Source organism: Callorhinus ursinus, unplaced genomic scaffold (assembly GCF_003265705.2).
Source record: "Callorhinus ursinus isolate GAN/ISIS: 27379988/994484 unplaced genomic scaffold, GSC_fseal_2.0 scaffold13, whole genome shotgun sequence".
Taxonomy (NCBI): Eukaryota; Metazoa; Chordata; class Mammalia; order Carnivora; family Otariidae; genus Callorhinus; species Callorhinus ursinus.
The window spans coordinates 125,503-143,967 of record NW_027397075.1 but is presented as its reverse complement, the minus strand read 5'-3'; the positions used below and the strand labels follow the sequence as shown (position 1 = coordinate 143,967).

Genomic DNA, 18,465 nt, shown 5'->3' with positions numbered 1-18,465 from the left:
TTCTTCTTCTTCTTCTCCTTCTCCTTCTCCTTCTCCTTCTCCTTCTCTTTCTTCTTCTTCCTTCTTCTTCTTCCTCTTCTTTTTCTTTTCATTTTTGGCTGTTTTATTTTTAGCCCTTGGCAACTTGTTTCAAGAAAAAGACACTGTCATCAACATGAGACACTGGTTCACCGTTAGGAAACTATTAACATTGCAGTTTTCGAATGAGATCTCAGGTAGTCCCAGTAAGCAGGTAAGCCTCTGGTAAGTATTTCCTACTGTGATCTGCAGCACATTATCATACAAACTATTTCTTAAAGTCCTTTAACAGAGCCTTAGAGAGGGCCAGCAACTCAGGTCCCTAGTTCTGCAGGATTTAGGTCTCCTTGTGCTGGGGTCCTGTTTTCCTCCCCTCTGTGGCAAAGTGATCAAGATAAAAGAAGTGACTGGACAGAAGGGAAAGGGTTGTCCAGCTGATTTCCTGTTCCTGGTGCTCTGAAGCCCCATTGTAGGTAGGTGGTGAGAGGGTACAGAACAGCAACAGCAAGAGGTGTTTAGGCAGACACTGGAGAGAACTTCCTGGAAGAAAATTAAGAGACTCATGACAGTGTGATTCTGAGATATTTAGGAATAGCTATTGCAGGGATATTTAAGAAGGGACAGATACTTTCAGGGCCAGAGGGGCTAGGTGGTAGAATCCTGTGAATTTTCCCCGGGGTAGATGAGGAATTCTTCCCAGGACATGATGGCTGCTCAACATCAGCAGATTTTTTGAGCCATATCATTTCTAGGTTGCCCAGAGAAAAGCATAAAAAGGGACCAAATTGCTTCTAGTATCCTCTCTAGGTGTATCTCCCCAGACTCTCACCTTGGATCCTGGCTTCTAGTGTCTTTAAGCCCTCTGGCTTCCTCAAATGTCTCCTGATTAGGTTTCTGTTACTTTGTGCCCTCAATGATTAGTCATTGCCAGGTAACTGACACCCTAATCTTGTCCATTTCCAAGACTCATGTCTCCAACAGAGACCTCTGCATTTAGGGAGCCCTAGTACCTGCTGGTCATGGGGACCCTTTTAGCGTATGAACCACTGAAGGCCAGCACCTCAAAGGACTAATTCTTTTAAGAGTGGATCCTTGGGGTGCATAATGGCCAGAGTGAGAGCAGACAGGCAAGCTCTGTGGCACTGGGGCACTCTCTCCATCTGGGAGGATACAAGATCTGAGGTGACCTGTAATGTCAGAAGTCTCTTATCAGCTGCAATATTTTTTCTCTTAGGTGAGTGTTTCTGGAAAACAGCTTGTCTCAGAGGATAAGAGCCCTCTGCTTTCCAGCTCTTGTCTCAGGGTCTGAGGATCCACTGCCAGTCAGCAGCTTCGGCAGGTGAGAGCCATTCTACGGGATTAGGGTTCTAGGCCTGCGTCTGGGATTGATTTGCTGTGTGACCTTAAGGAAGTATTGTTCCACCCTGGGCTTTCATCTTAACCCCTCGATGACCTGGGAAAGTCTTTGTTTTTCTGACCCTATGACCCAAACAGAACTGCAGAAGAGCTAATATTCATTGAGTTGGACAAGACAATATAGGTGGGATGGGATAATTTGCAGAGACAGAGAATATTTGGTGCTCAGCTTTGGGCAAAGTATGTTTGAAATGCATAATGGACCTCCAAGGGGAGAAGTCAAGCAGATTGGGATGCAGCAGAGAGATCCAGGCTGGAGACACATGTGAGGGTAATCTGCAAGGCAGTTGGGGTCCAAGCTACCATACTGGGTGAGATCTTGTATGGAGTGAGTGTGCATAAAGGAGATGAGGCAAATCATCAAAAGAGAAGGTGAAGAAAGGGTTAAAGAAGGTGAAAGAAAGTACATCAAGCCCATGGGAGCTCTGTTTCTCTCTCCCTAGTTGGAGCTAGAACTTGCTGTCAGTCCTGGACATAAATCTCCTCTTTGCCCCCTGGAATAAAAGAACTGTCCCTGATGCCTGACAAGGCTCTGGGGCTGTGCATTCCATAAACACAGCAGGGAGGACTGCCATCACCCCAGGTAAGGCCCTGGAGTCGTCCACAGTTAATGATTAGCTCTGCTCTCCATGAAGGCCACAGGGATTCTGGAGTTATCTTCTTGATTAGCTGCCTTCTTCCCAAAGGTGGTAGGGATTCAGGAGCTATCTGCTTAGGAGGAGGGTGGACCAAGAGATCCTCACAGAAACTTCCCAAAGGACTTGGCAGGTGAGCACTATTGTCAGGAATGGTGGACTGATGGGTCACTAACTGATCTCTAGAAGTCAGGGCTATGGAGGAGAGGGAAAATCTCCAGGGAAAAGCAATCTGCAATCCCTAGGAAACTTGAAAGGGCCAGTCTTAGTGAGGAGGCAGCACTGGGCAAAGGAAAAGTGTCTTTAGCATAGCAAAGGGAGGGACTGAGGTGGCTGGGAGAAGGGCAGTCAAAGGGGGTGGGAGTTGGATGGCAGTCAGGAAAGGAGCCCTGTCAGAGGAGGTGAGGCCAGAAGGATGAGCAAGAGCCAGCCAAGGAAAGAGAGAGGGACCAGAATGTACAAAAGCAATAACTATTCTTGCCTAGGAGCTGGTAAGGGTATCTTCACTTGTTTGTGTAGAAAATAGGAGAGGAGACAAAAGTGTTGAGAGACCTTGAGTATTCTGGCTGCTGCCACCTAGAAAATGGGGGATGGGAATTCAGCCATTGGCAGGACTCCTACCCAGATTCCTCGAATCAAAGGTCCTAGAGGTAAATTCTGCAACCCCCATCAAGGTGCACATGCTGGAACTCAGACACCAGCCTACACAGCCTTGGAACTACTTTCCCTGGAGCCAAACCATAGATGAAAACAATAATTATAACAGTTATAATTTCTAAAGTGATTCTAGGTATAGGCCCCATGTGCTAGGTGCATAGTATTCAAGATACCTCAGTTAATTAAAAAGTTTGAATGTCGCTGGTTTAGATAGCCACCTGAGAGACTAATGGATAATAGAGACTTGCTTATTTATGATTGTTAGTAAGTAGGGTAAATAACAGATCCTTTATGTTATTAGTAAAGTGTTTTATTGCTTTGAGGTATACCTGTAATGAATGTTTCACTCCCCAAATTAAATTTTTCTTTGCCTGGAAAAAGAGATATCTCAGTCAAGATTCAGTTGAAGGAAATAGATGCTGTTTGTATTAGTCAGCACATACTATGGTAACAAATATCCCAAATACCTCAGAAGCTTATACCCATACATATTTTTTCTCATGGGTCTGTGTGTTGGCCATGGCTGTTAGGGCTCAGCTCAGCTCTACATGTGCTATCATCCAGGGATCCAGGCTGAAGGTACAGCACCTATCTGGGATATGTTACTCTCATAATAGAAAGCAGAAATGCAAGAGTTCCTGACCAACTACACAGTCTCATCCATTCACATCTCATCGACCAAAGCATATCCCACAAACCAAGCTAAAGCCAATGAGAAGTGGATACATCCTCTTCCCCAGAATGCACTGGGCAAGTCACGCGAAAATGAATGGGGTCACATAATCCCACTATAGGGAGGAGGCAGTTGTTGGAAAAAGCAATTTAATCTACCACACCACAGCATTTTAAACATAAAGGTATTTATTGCATGAAATTGGGTGTTTATAGGACTGTCAGAAGGGCTGGAGAGATAGGATTTAGACTGGGTGTTGTGCTTTTGGAGAATGGCACACCGGAGGGAAACAGAACTGAATGCTGAGTGCCAATTCACTCATAACCACCACAGATTCCTTTCTGGAAGAACCCTGGAAGGTTGTGATGAGTCTCCTTAAGCAGCTGACCTAGAGTAGTCTATACCAGAAAGACTCACCACTGTGACCTCTTTGCTTCACAGGTCTGACCATGCACTGGCTGTGGAAACTCCAGCAGGTTTGCATCCAATGGGGGGCCCAGATGTCTGGTTGCACTGTCCACCTTCATACCAAGCAACTGGCATCCCTGCAGTGGGGTCACCAGGAGGTCCCTGCCAAATTTAACTTTGCTAGTGATGTGATAGATCACTGGGCTGGCATGGAGAGGGTAATGGGGTGGAAAAGGGGCACAAAGTTGAACAAAGTTCATTAATTCATCCATTCATTCCATAAGTATTCATTGAGCACTTATGTGTCAAGTACTATGATGAGCTATGAAGATGTCCATCTTCCATGAAGGCAGCATGGGTAGGAGCAAGAGAGCATGAGCTTGGCAGAAAGGAGCCCTTGGGGGCTGGTGCTGGGTGGGGTGATCTGGAACACTTCCCCACCCCAGCCCTGGCAGCTGACACACAGTTTGCCTTTACATACATGCTCTCTTGTGACCTCCCAGGGTAAAATAAGGAAAAGGGAGCTGTGGTCATAGAGAAAGTAGATTGGAGTTTAGTAAGAGAAAGTCAGCACTGACCAAAGACTGAGTCAGTCTTCTCAGAAAATTATGTGTCCTTGTCATTAGGGGTGTATAAATAGGGTGGCCACTAGGCAGGGATTGTTCAAAGGGGCTCCATTATGAGATATTAGAGAAAGAAAGCAATGTGGAAATTTCCCTCCCTGGACTTCTGGAATTCCACCCCATTCATTGCTAATTCTGCCATTGCCTTCCCCTAAAGTTCTGCGCACCATTCTAGAGCATGGAAGATGAATGAAGAGGTGGAGCATGGTGCTCAAAAGGAGTCATACCATGATGTTGGCCTCAGGTCCCAACACCATGACACAACCTTGATGTGCAGATCACAAATGCTGGGCCTCTAGGTGAAGATGGCCCATGGTGCAGGCACTCTTAAAAAATAATAATAGTAAGGGTACCTGGGTGGCTCAGTTAGTTAAGTGTTTGCCTTTGGCTCAGGTCATGATCCCAGGGTCCTGGGATCGAGCCCTGTATCAGACTCCCTGCTCAGTGGGGAGCCTGCTTCTCCTCCTGCCCCTCCTACCGCTTGGGGGTGGGCACTTGCACAAGCCCTCTCTTTTGCTCTCTCTCTCAAATAAATAAAATATTGAAAAATAATAATAATAATAAGTCAACATTTTAAAATTGAAATTTTTCAGATAAAAATTTAGATTTCTGGCTTTTCTTTGAAAGTTATACCTCCTTAGAATAATGAAGAAGGTCTTTACTACCATGACTCAGAATCCTGAATCCATAAAAGAAATTATTTAATAAATTAGTTATATAAACATCAAAAAATCACCACATTGACAATGCCATAAACAAAATAAACTAGTGACAACTGAGGGAAGATATTCAATTCCTATGACAGCATAAGAGTTAATAGTGCCAACATGAAAAGAGCTCCTTGAAATCAAGAATAAAGAGACACAACCAAATATACAAGTGGGCAAGTTATATGAATGGACAGTTTACAGAAAACTGAACTCAGGGGCTCCTGACTGGTTCAGCCGGTAGAGCATGTGACTCTTGATCTTGGGGTTATGAGTTCAAGCCCCATATTCAGCATAGAGATTACTTTAAAAATAAAATCTTAAAAAAAAAAGTAAAGTGAACTCCAACGTTTCTTAAATGCTCAACCCCACTCATAGTAAGAGTAATGTAAGTTAAAACTTCACTGAAATAATATTTTTACCTACCAGTTTAGTTAAATACAGGAGTTTGACAACATACTGTGTTGACAGGACTATGAGGAAAATGACACTTTTGCACATTACTGGTCAAAGTACAAAAGGATACAACTCTGAGGAATTTTTAACTATCTAACACAATTACTATTAAATTTTCTCTGACTTTGTAGTACTGCTTTCAGACTATGATATAGAACCCTGAGGATACCTGAGACTCAGGGTAATCTGTGAAAACAAAACTATCTCGAAACAAAACTAAGACAAATTGGAATCCTTGTGCATCACCAGTGGGTATGTAAAATGGTACAGCTTCTGTGAAAAACAGTGTGGCAGCCCCTCAAAAAAATTTCAGGTAGAATTACTATATAATCTAATAATTCCACTCTTAGATATATATCCCAAAGAATCAAAAGCAGGGTCTTGCTTAGGGAATTCAGTGACTCCATCAAACATAATAACTTTTCTATTATAGGAGTCCCAGAAGAAGAGAGAGAAAAGGGGGCAGAAAATTTATTTGAGAAAATAATAGCTGAAAACTTCCCTAATCTGGGGAAGGAGGCAGATGGCCAAATCCAAGAGGCACAGAGAACTCCTATCAAAATCAACAATAGCAGGCCAACACTAAGACATATTATAATTAACAATACTAGTAGGGAAGTTTAACACCCCACTTATAGCAATGGACAGATCTTCTAAGCAGAAAATCAACAAGAAAACAATGGCTTTGAATGTCACACTGGACCAGATGGACTTAACAGATATATTCAGGACATTTCATTCTAACGCAGCAGAATAGACATTCTTTTCAAGTGCACATGGGACATTCTCCAGAATAGATCACATACTAGTCACAAATCAGCCCTCAACAAGTACAAAAAGATTGAGATCATACCATGCCTATTTTCTGACCACAATGCTATGAATGGGTCAATCAGGAAATCAAAGAAGAAGTTGAAAAATATGGGGTGCCTGGGTGGCTCTGTCAGTTAAGCATCTGCCTTTGGTTCAGGTCATGATCTTGGGGTCCTGGGATCAAGCCCTGCATCGAGCTCCCTGCTCAGCAGGGAGTCTGCTTCTCCTTCTCTCTGCTCATGTTCTTTCTCTCTGTCTCTCTCAAATAAATAAATAAAATCTTTAAAAAAATTAAAAAATACATGGAAATGAATGAAAATGAAGAGCATTGTCTTGAAGAGATACTTGTACACCCATGTTCATAGCAGGATTATTCACAATAGCCAAAAGGTAGATTCAGTGGATGAATGGATAAACAGAATGGGGCACATCCATAAAATGGAATATGGTTCAGCCTTTAAAGAAAATGAAATTTGTGTCGTATGCTACACCAAGGATGAACCTTGAAGATACTCTAAGTGAAATAAGCCAGTCACAGAAGGACAAATGTTGTGTGTTTCTATTTATATGAGGTTCCTAGAGCAGTCAAATTCATAGAGACAGAAAGTAGAATGCTGGTTGCTAGGTGCTGGGACGGTGGTGAACTGGGGAGATCTTGTATAATGAGGACAGAGTTTCCATCTAGAAAGATGAGAAAGTTGTGGCAATGGATGGTGGTGATGATTGCACAGTAAGGCAAATGCACTTAATACCACTGAACTGTATGCTTAAAAATGGTTAAAATGATGGACATCTAGGCTCTTTCCATAGTTTGGCTATTGTGGACATTGCTGCTATAAACATTGGGGTGCATGTGCCATTTCAGATCACTACATTTGTATCTTTGGAGTAAATACCCAGTAGTGCAATTGCTGGGTCGTAGGGTAGCTCTATTTTCAAATTTTTGAGGAACTGCCATGAATGGATAAAGAAGATGTGGTATATATATACAATGGAGTATTATTGCAGCTATCAAAAAAATGAAATCTTGCCATTTGCAATGATGTGGATGGAACTAGAGGGTATTCCCTAAGCAAAATAAGTCAATCAGAGAAAGACAAGTATCATATGATCTCACTGATATGAGGAATTTTAGAAACAAGGCAGAGGATCATAGGGGAGGGGAGGGAAAAACGAAACAAGACAAAACCAGAGAGGGAGACAAACCATAAGAGACTCTTAATCTCAGGAAACAAACTGAGGGTTGCTGGAGTGGAGTGGGGTGGGAAGGATGGGATGGCTGGGTGATGGACATTGGGGAGGGTATGTGCTATGGTGAGCACTGTGAATTGTGTAAGACTGATGAATCACAGACCTGTACCCCTGAAACAAATAATACATTATATGTTAATAAAAATGGTTAAAATGGTAAATTTTATGGTATGTATATTTGACCATAATAAAAAAGAAAAACAAAAAATAAATACCTAGAGAGGGGAAAACAAATAAATAAATCTAAGATAAATTTGCCTTTTTTGCTGTCATGCTCTAACAAGTATATAGTGGTATTTTCCAGAGACTACATGGCAGGTAACACTGCAACATAATGGTAGAAACAAATAAAAGAATCCAACTGTCTTCTATTAAGGAAGATGTGAAAGAGATTTGCAAAAATGTAAAACAAAGCTACTCTTTTCCGTCTTTTGTTTTAGAAAGTATACTTACCTCTTTATTAAAACATATCATATTTGTGGTAATGTATAATGGTTTGCATCTGTTATTTGTAAAAACACACATTTGTAAAATTTCTCTATTTTAATTTCTAATGTAGTAAATAGAGATAGATAGAACCCATATAAATAAAAGTTCTTTGGAGTGTAGAGGGGATCCTGAGATCAACAAGTCTACTAAGCATTGATGTGACAATTCCAAGACATGATTTATTCTACATGCATGTGTGTGCCAGCCCACCCTGATCAGCAGATCTTCTCTTTCTTCAGGCCGGCAGGCGACCTCCAGGCCCAGCCCTGTGGTGGTGAGTGGTGATGGGGATGAAATAGTGTGGAACTTCAGCCAACTGAGGGAACTCAGCCATCAGGCAGCCAATGACCCTGGGCTGCATGCGAGCAGGTTGGTAATTGATTGCTTGGCCTGGTCACTATCTCCCTTGTGAAGCTGTTGGCAGAGAAATTCCACCACCCTTCCCAAAAGATGTCCCCTTTACATAGCATGCTGTCTCTCCTCATATGGAAATACCACCCTTCATTCAATTATTTAAGTAAACTGTGCACCAAGCACTGTGCTAGAGTCTACAGAGTAGACAAAACATGGTCTATACATTCATGGGGCTTAAAGATCTTTCGAGAGAGATAGTCTTTAAACTATTAATTGCACACATAATTATTGAATCACAATTTTGATAAGTGGCATGAGAATTTTATAAGAACGTATTGAAAGAAAAAAGTTGGCAAACGATGACCTATAGACCAAATCTGGTCTGCTGCTTGTTTTTGTAAATAAAGTTTTATTAGAACACAGTCATACCCTGTTTACATATTGTCTGTAGCTGCTTTTGCACTACGATGGCAGACTTGAGTAGTTGGGACAGAGAGCATCTGGCCCACAAGGCCTAAAATATCTACTGTTTGGCCCTTTGCAGAAAAATTTTGCCAACCCCTGTGATAAAAGGAGACCTTAACTGACTAATCTGAGGGGTCACTGAAGTCTCAGTGGAGTGATATTTGGGCTGGGATCTGAAGGATAAGTGGGGTTCAGCCAGGAGAAGATGCAGAGAGGAATGCCCCAAGCAGAGGGAACAGCACAGAGAGGAAGGAAGCTTGCACATTATGAGAAAACCTGGAAGGATATCTATGTGTTTAGAGGCAGCAAGGAGAACGTAGTGGCAAGTGAGCCTGGAAAGATGGCCAGGACCCTGGGGTCCATGGTGAGGGTTCTTCATCCTTATCCAGTGAGGAATGGAAAAGCATAGATGGATTGAGTGACATCATCATACTTTGTTTGTAAAAGGTCACCCTGGATGGTGCATAGAGATGGGATGATGGAGGGCTAGAGTAGGTTGGGAAACCCAGACAGGAAACAAGGAATGATGCTGGCTTCAACCTTGGATGGGGTGGTGGAGATGGAGGTAAGTGGGTGGATTTAAGAGGCAATTAGGAAGAAACTGAGAATACCATTTTTTGATGAATGACATATGATAGAGAAAAAAAGCCAGGGAGATGGAGAAGTCATAGAAACTCTGGCAACTGGATGGATGCTTTGGGCTTTCACTAAAGTGAGGACCACAGGGAGAAGCAGATATGGGGCTGTCAGGGTAAGATGGCAGGTTCAGTTTGGGAACTGTTGAGTTAGAGGTACCCATGTGATGTTCAAGAAGGGATGAGAAGTTCCAGTTACAATATAAATATGTCCTGGGGATGTAATGTACAGCATGGGAACTATAGTTAATAATACTGTATTGTGTATTTGAAAGCCGCTAAGAGAGTAGATCTTAAAAGTTGTTATCACCAGAAAAGAAAATTTGTAGTTATGTGTGGTGATGGATGTTAACTAAGCGTGGTAATCATTTGATAATATATCCATATATCAAATTATTATGTGGTAAACCTAGTACAGTGTTATAAGTCTATTATATATCAATTAAAGTATGTATGGGAAAAAGAAAAGAAGGGATGGAAAGTGAGATGTTGCATTGAAGGGCACAATGTCTGAGATGGAGACAGAAATTCAAGAATCATCAACCTTTAGATTCGAGAGATGAGAAGTGGAGAGGTGTAAGAGAGAGTCACAGAAATGCCTGCACAACCTACCCTCATTCCCACCCGACCCCTCCTGGCTTCTCTCACATGTAACAGGTATTCTCATCAAAAAGGAGGAAGATGTAAGTACGGTCAAGATGTAGGAGTAATCAGAGGAAGTAGAAAGTAGGAACTTGAGGCCCCATGGAGAGAGTGAACAGGCCACACAAGGAAGATGACACCCTGAGAGATTACCGTCTGAAGGGAAGGAGAACTTAGTGGGGGACATGTGTCTGTTTTTCTGTGGGCCTGACTCAACATGGCCATTGTGTTGGAGACACACTGGAGGTGGTTAACTGGTCTGCAGTGTGGATCCTGAAATGTTAAGAGTGGGAAGAAAGTGAGCCAGGGGTAAAAGCTGTGCATGAGGAGGAACATGTGAAATAAACTTTGTAAATGGTGAAACATAAGTCGTTATTCTCCAGAAGAATAAACAAAATCACATGGGTCTTATCAAGATAGAAGACAAAAACAAAGCTAAGAGCACTCTTGCCCAAGAAAATTCCATGTTCCAGGTTTGGGAGAAGTAACCAGGCCCTAGAGCAGGACCTGTGTTGCAGGATGGAGAAATTCTAAGAGCCTTTCCATAGTTTAATTACTCTATGAAAGTCTTTGGATATGGGAAACTTCCGTAGGGCATTGTGTGTGTGTGTGTGTGTGTGTGTGTGTGTGTGTGTATGTGTGTGAGGCGGTTAGACTGTCCATGGCATGACATCAGGCAACTCAGTTTCTCTCCTTAGTCCTGGTCGACCCTTTACAGTTCTAACACACCCAGGAAATTGGTGTTCAAATCACTCTCTGATCTTTGGTGCCTTGCTACTGATATTCCCCATTGGTCATCCCTTCCTCAACCCCTCTTCCCCCATTTGCTCCCCACTGGTTGATTACATCAAGCTTCTCTAGGGAAGAAGATAACCATCCCTCCCAGTTCTAAGACATTTGGTTTCTCTAGGCCTCGTCTTCATGCCCGGGACTATCCAAATGAAAGCCAAGGACATTCTCTATAGGCTGCAGGTGTCTAAAGCCAGGGCCATCGTGGCTGGGGATGAAGTGGCCCAGGTAGTGGACACTGTGGCCTCTGACTGCCCTTCTCTGAAAATAAAGCTACTGGTATCTGAGAAAAGCCGGGATGGGTGGCTGGACTTTAAGACACTACTACGGTAAGTTTCTACATGTCTCAGCCTGTGTTTTCACCAAAAGTGGAAACTGAACAAAGCACTTATGTGTACGTGCTTTATTTGGGAGCTCCAGCAAGCAGAGTGTGGGACTGGGGAGTGTGAAGCAGGGATGAAGGAAAAGCTAATTTAAGAGTTTATTATTGAGTCACTGCATGCTATAAGTGGGCTTGATCTGCAGGGACCTCACAGAATGCCTCTCAGGATTATCCACTGAAGGACTGACAATCTTGGAGCCATCAGCCTCTGAGCCCCATTGGTGGACGGTTGTATGGGGGGTGGGTATCATCTACCCCATACTTCCAGGCTGCATATACATGCATGCAGAGCAGGCTCAGAGTCCCATGCCATCATGGCAACAGATAAATCCTGGGGCACAAAGTGAATCAGCCATAGTCCACACCAGAAGCACCACCAAGTGAATTGAAATGCCCAGAGCTGTTTACAGCAAACCTGGCAGGAATCAGAGGTGAGGCCAAGAGCATCTGAGGTAAAACGCAGAGGATGATATACTGAATATCCTCCTCTCACCCTCTGTATCTCTAAGCTAGGCTTCTAAAGCAGAGGACTCTATGAGTCCTTCCAGCAGTGTATGGCAGGCTTGGTTGTAAGAACGCATTTCCCTGTCACATGTCTGGACTCCCTCCATTAGAGACACAGACCTAGGGAGAACAAAAGCTTTTTCTAATGTCATGGTCTTTAAGATAACTGTTAGAGAAGTTGACAACATGCAACCAGGTTTGAAAGACTTGAAATTGGGACACTAGAGGAGATATTCAAGAGAGGGAAGTCAAGGGATTAGAGGAGGTTGTATTGTGAAAACTGATACTAAATGAGCACCTACTATTAACTGGTATCCTGTGAGGGCTCCCAACAACAATCAGGTTAACATTTATGGAGTTTTTGCCGAGCAAGTTGCTCATTTTCTTTGGGTTACGGTTAATTTTCTCAGTAACTCTATGAGATGGATATTATTGATGATGTTTCACAGATACAGAAAGTGAAACTCAAAGAAGTTAAATAAATAGTCTGAAGTCACATAAAGTGCCAAATCTGAGTGGGTTTTGAGCCCAAGTGTGACTGACTCAGAATCCCTTGATCTTAATCCTTCATAAGCACACCCATGGGGGAAGGTGGGAAGAGATGAGTCGCTGGGACATCTAATGTCCCAGGGAGATCTGAGAATGTGACAGTCTGTGTCTTTGTCAGAGAAGCATCTACCACTCATTGCTGTGTAGAGACTGGAAGCCAAGAAGCAGCTGCCATCTACTTCACCAGTGGGACTAGTGGCCTTCCCAAGATGGTGGAACACTCCCACTCAAGCCTGGGCATCAAGGCCAAGATGGATGCTGGGTAAGAGAAACCCTTTCGCTCTACAGAAAACTACATGACCAAGGCTTGAGACTTTTCTGAGCTCAAATCCAGTTCTCTTTGCATGGGCTACCCTCTGCTGCTTCTGAGAAAGACAGTTGGGAAGCTGGGCAAGAGGGAGCATGGCTTAGCAAGCTGGGTATCTAGTGACCTTTGGTGGGACATTTTTGTTCCAGATAACTTTGGATCTCTAAACCTTCAGTGCTTTGAGCCATGTGTGTAATGGGATTAGCACAAGGTCTATGGGCATTTCCCCTTCCAGTCCATCTATATCTTGTCCTTTGGAATGCTGGTAATTTGCTTTGATGCTGCCCACATTGCAAGAGGGCATTTTGGCTGTCAGCATCAAATTACTTCTCAAATCTGTTGAGGTGGAAGCTATAATTGGATTATAGTTTACCCTTGAACAATACAAGGGTTAGGGGCACTGGCCCCTGTGCTGCTGAAATCCAGGTATAACTTTTGACTACCCCAAAACTTAACTACTAATAACCTACTGTTGACCAGAAGCCTTACTGATAACCTAAACAATCAATTAACACCTATGTTGTATGTTATATGCATTATATACTGTATTCTACAATAAAGTATGCATGAGAAAAGAGCATTTTATTAAGAAAATCATAAGGTAGAGAAAATACATTTACAGTACTATACTGTATTGAAAAAAATCTGCATGTAAATGGACCCATGCAGTTCAAACCCATGTTGTTCAAGGGTCAACTGTAATGAAATGAACTGAGATCTCAGAATTTCTGAATCTCAGATCCCATAATTCAGAATTTTCTTTTACAATATATCAACCTCATCAATGGAATCAAAATACTGTGCCAAGGTTGTCATGCAATAATAATAAGAGATATTCAGGGTCTTTTCTTTTTTCAGGATATCCTGCTTATCATGTTAAGTCTATTACTAGAACTGGAAAAATATTTTAATGCAAAAAACGTAAAAAACTTAAATGCCCCATCTATGAGTCTGTAGTACCAGAAAATTTAATTATTTAATAGAAATTATTTAATAGAAGAGCTATAGTAAAATGCAGTTTCTAAAAGATGGGATGATAAATCACTTAAATGTAAGTAAGATATTAAATTTCCACCCCTCACCCCAAAATTTGGTCCCAATATGCCAAAAAGACCCAATTTCCTTACAGAGCTGAAATTATTAATTGTCCTCGGTAAGAGACACATACTATGATGATTCCCAGCCACAGAGAAGTTCTTTGTGTCTAGCCTAAATCATTTTTGCTTTAAGACAGGGCTAATAACTTTTATTCTGGCCTGAAGAGAGGAAGGATACACATTTCACCCTGTATAGGACCTTCAACTGTGTGTAGGCAGTTGAGCTCTATCCAACCAAACTTGAACTTAACAAGGCCACTTTTTAGAATATTCACTTAGATGTCTTTTGTTAGTAAACATTTTCTGGGTGGTTACCTCATGCCAAAAACTGTATTAAGTTCTGGGGATAAAATGAGAATAAGACCCGAGCTGGTCTGCCCGAGACCCCCTGAGCGCCAACCCTATTCCGCCGCACAGTCCCATTTCCACTCCAACAAGATGAAAGAAACTATCACGAACCAGGAGAAACTCGCCAAACTGCAAGCACAAGTGCGCATTGGTGGGAAAGGAACTGCCCGTGGAAAGAAGAAGGTGGTTCATAGAACGGCTACAGCAGATGATAAAAAACTTCAGTTCTCCTTGAAGAAGTTAGGGGTAAACAATTTATCTCTGGTATTGAAGAAGTGAATATGTTCACTTTTTTTTTATATTTCAGGTATTTTTTATTTCTTCAAATTTATCAGGAGTGACTGAAATAAAAAATATAATTGAGTCCTGTCATGATGGAAATGGCTTTAAGAGAAAACTGGTCAGATGAGTATTATTGCTTCCCGTTTTCAACCAGTGGAATAGTTGCCATTGATAAATAGGCAGCCAACAGTCTGTCAAGAATGCTCAAGATATGTTATATAATACAACATGCCTGTTCACAGTGGGGGAAAGACTAGGAAGTAACTCATGTGAACTTCTTGATTTCATCATACAAGACCAGCACAAAAGCACCACCCATGCCTCTGAGAACATTGGACCACGCCCCCTTGAAAAACGTTTTGGCTCCTTCATCACGAGCGATCTTCCTCCAGCAGTCTACTGTACCTGTGTACATGATGTCAGTTCCTTTGTGCCCTGACTGCATCATCATTCGGTGGCGAACAGTGTCAAATGGGTAGGAAGTCAACCCGGCAACCGCTGTGACGGATTGTGCGATCATCCAGCTGATGAAGATGTGAGTGTTCTTGGGATCTGGAAGCATTCCCTTTGCGGTGTCATAGATACCGAAGTAGGCAGCTCGGTAGATGATGATGCCCTGCACAGACACATTAAAGCCTTGGTATAGGCCCTTCATGCCATCAGATTTGTAGATCTTCACCAGGCAGTCACCGAGGCCTCGGAATTCCCTTTCAGCTCCAGCTTTGCCCACATCGGCTGCGAGCCGGGTACGGGCAAAATTAAGAGGGTACACAAAACACAAGTATGTGGCCCCAGCGGCACCGCCTGACACCAGATTCCCGGCAAAGTAGCGCCAAAACTGGGTACTCTTGTCCACACCACCCAGGAAGATCTGCTTGTATTTATCTTTGAAGGCGAAGTTGAGAGCCTGGGTGGGGAAGTATCTGATGACATTGGCCAGGTTACCGCGCCAGAAGGACAGGGCTCCCTGCTCCTTGGGGATGCGAACCACACAGTCCATAATGCCCTTGTATTGCTTATCTGCTGTGATTTGCTTGCTGGCATGCTGCACCTGCAGCAGCAGCTTGACCCGCTCGATGGGCGCTACCGCCGTCTTGGAGATGGCCGCGGCCACTCCACCCGCCAGGAAGTCCTTGGTGAAGGACACAGCGGCATCTGTCATGTTGAAAGGAATGAGACGGGCGACTGCGGGACTACGGGAGGAACCGGCTGGAACCGCCCGCCTGTCCTTTCCGAGCTACCCGGGGAAGGGTCTATGCGGCGTTGCTTTGCATTCCCGTCGTAACTTAAAGGGAAACTTTCACAATGTCTGGAGCCCTTGATGTCCTGCAAATGAAGGAGGAGGATGTCCTCAAATTCCTTGCAGCAGGAACCCATTTAGGTGGCACCAACCTTGACTTTCAAATGGAACAGTGCATCTACAAAAGGAAAAGTGATGGTATCTACATCATAAATCTGAAGAGAACCTGGGAGAAGCTTCTGCTGGCAGCTCGTGCCATTGTTGCCATTGAAAACCCAGCTGATGTCAGTGTCATATCGTCCAGGAATACTGGCCAGCGAGCTGTGCTGAAATTTGCTGCTGCTACCGGAGCCACTCCTATTGCCGGCCGCTTCACTCCTGGAACCTTCACTAACCAGATCCAGGCAGCCTTCCAGGAGCCGAGACTTCTGGTGGTTACTGATCCCAGGGCTGACCACCAGCCTTTTATAGAGGCGTCCTATGTTAACCTGCCTACCATTGCTCTGTGTAACACAGACTCTCCTCTGCGCTATGTGGACATTGCCATCCCTTGCAACAACAAGGGAGCTCACTCAGTGGGTCTGATGTGGATGCTGGCCAGGGAAGTTCCGCGCATGCGTGTCACCATTTCCTGAGAACACCCATGGGAGGTCATGCCTGATCTCTACTTCTACAGAGATCCTGAAGAGATTGAAAAGGAAGAGCAGGCCGCTGCTGAAAAGGCTGTGACCAAGGAGGAATTTCAGGGTGAATGGACAGCTCCAGCTCCTGAGTGCACTGCTACTCAGCCTGAAGTCGCAGACTGGTCTGAAGGTATGTAGGTGCCCTTGGTGCCTATTCAGCAGTTCCCTACTGAAGACTGGAGCGCCCAGCCGGCCACTGAAGACTGGTCTGCAGCTCCCACTGCTCAGGCCATTGAATGGGTAGGAACAACCACTGAGTGGTCTTAAGCTGGTCTTCCACAAAGGCACACAAAATGGAAATAGAAATGGAAAAGGTTGACGGAAAATAAACAGTTAAAAAAAAATAGCTCACGCCTTGGGAGGGGGTCTGACAATCTGCATCTGCGTCTGCGTATGCAATGGCTCCTGGGAGCATTGCCTCCAGTGATATCTCAACCTCTTCAACGTCCTCAACCTCCTTGCCCTCCACAGTGGGGTCGTCCAGGGTGTCTGAGTCTGAACAGCGAGGCCCGAGCCGCAGCACCACCTGAGGGCCGTGCTGCCACCCTCCCGTGCTGCGCATGGTCCTGGAGGGACCCGCTGCAGGCGGAGGAGCGTCGCCGGGGCACCTCCGTGGCGGCCATCAAGGTTTACATCCTGCAGAAGTACCCTACGGTGGATGTACTCTGGCTCAAGTACCTGCAGAAGCAGGCCCTGGCCACAGGCATGCACCGCAGCCTGCTTGTCCGGCTCACCGACTCCAAGGCCAGGGTGGCCACTGGCAGCTTCACATTGGTTCCCAAGCATAAGAGGAAAGTCCAACCCAAGAAGACACCCATCATGACAGCCCCCAGGAAACCCAGTGAGGCCAAGGAGAAGGTCCCCAAGAAACCAAGGGAGGCAAAGAAGGACCCTCCCAACCCAGGCGAGGTGAAAAGGGGACCCAGGAAGCTGCGAGAGGTGAGGATGGCTCCTTCCAAACCAGGTGCAGCCAAGGAGAAGGCTCCCAAGAAAGGTGGCCCAACCAAAGACCAAGAAGCAAGAGCGAATGAGGCCAGAAAGGCCTCCCAACAGCCAGACAAGGCCACACGGGCCCCTCCCAGTGCCACCGGGCCCAGTGGGAAGTCAAAGGTCAAAGGCAGAAGGAAGAGCCAGGGTGGTGAGGCCCACAGGAAAACAAAAGCTGGGAGTCGGAGTGCAAAACCCACGGTCCCCAAGGCCAAGAAGGGTACTGCTTCTCCAGCCAAAAAGAGGGAAAATCACGTCCCTAAAGAGGTCGTTGCCCATGCGGCCAAGGTGGGGCCCAAAGCCAAGGCCGCTGCTCTTCCCAGGGCTGGTGAGTCTAAGATGGTGCCTGAACCCCTGGCCAGGAAGACAGAAGCCCCCAAGGGCCCAAGGAGGCTGGACTTGCCCACCAAGGCCTCATCGTCCAAACTGGCCAGTAGGAAGGCGGAGGCTGAAAGCTAGAACTGGGGTGGAGACACGGAGATCCTGCCCGAGTTTTTTTTTTTTAATAATTTTTTGTTGTTATGTTAATCACCATACATTACATCATTAGTTTTTGATGTGTTCCATGATTCATTGTTTGTGCATAACACCCAGTGCTCCACGCAGAATGTGCCCTCTTTAATACCCATCACCAGGATAACCCATCCCCCTCCCCCCCTCCCCTCTAGAACCCTCAGTTAGTTTTTCAGAGTCCATCATCTCTAATGGTTCGTCTCCCCCTCCGACTTACTCCCCTTCATTCTTTCCCTATCTTCTTCTTCTTTTTTTTCTTAACATATATTGCATTATTTGTTTCAGAAGTACAGATCCGTGATTCATCAGTCTTGTACAATTCACAGCCCTCACCATAGCACATACCCTCCCCAATGTCTATCACCCAGCCACCCAATCCCTCCCACCCCCCACCTCTCCAGCAACCCTCAGTTTGTTTCCTGAGATTAAGAATTCCTCATATCAGTGAGGTCATAGGATACATGTCTTTCTCTGATTGACTTATTTCACTCAGCATAACACCCTCCAGTTCCATCCACGTTGTTGCAAATGGCAAGATCTCA

The 18,465-nt window shown here is 44.5% G+C and overlaps 1 protein-coding gene and 3 pseudogenes across 1 annotated transcript in view; 3 read left to right on the top strand and 1 right to left on the bottom strand.

Annotated features, from left to right (window-relative positions):
- Window positions 1-2,141: 2,141 nt before the first annotated feature.
- The window catches only part of LOC112811454 (acyl-coenzyme A synthetase ACSM2B, mitochondrial), a 33,526-nt gene continuing 17,202 nt past the window's right edge, over window positions 2,142-18,465 (top strand). The window contains 7 exon segments of the mRNA XM_073900258.1: window positions 2,142-2,202; window positions 3,841-4,025; window positions 8,386-8,419; window positions 8,422-8,515; window positions 10,258-10,283; window positions 11,153-11,360; window positions 12,585-12,728. Of these exon segments, the coding sequence (XP_073756359.1) occupies window positions 3,849-4,025; window positions 8,386-8,419; window positions 8,422-8,515; window positions 10,258-10,283; window positions 11,153-11,360; window positions 12,585-12,728 (683 nt within the window). The 5' untranslated portion in view covers window positions 2,142-2,202; window positions 3,841-3,848.
- Window positions 14,536-15,723, bottom strand: LOC112811502 (ADP/ATP translocase 2 pseudogene; annotated as a pseudogene).
- LOC112811503 (small ribosomal subunit protein uS2-like) lies at window positions 15,764-16,752 on the top strand (annotated as a pseudogene).
- LOC112811501 (histone H1.8 pseudogene) lies at window positions 16,808-17,869 on the top strand (annotated as a pseudogene).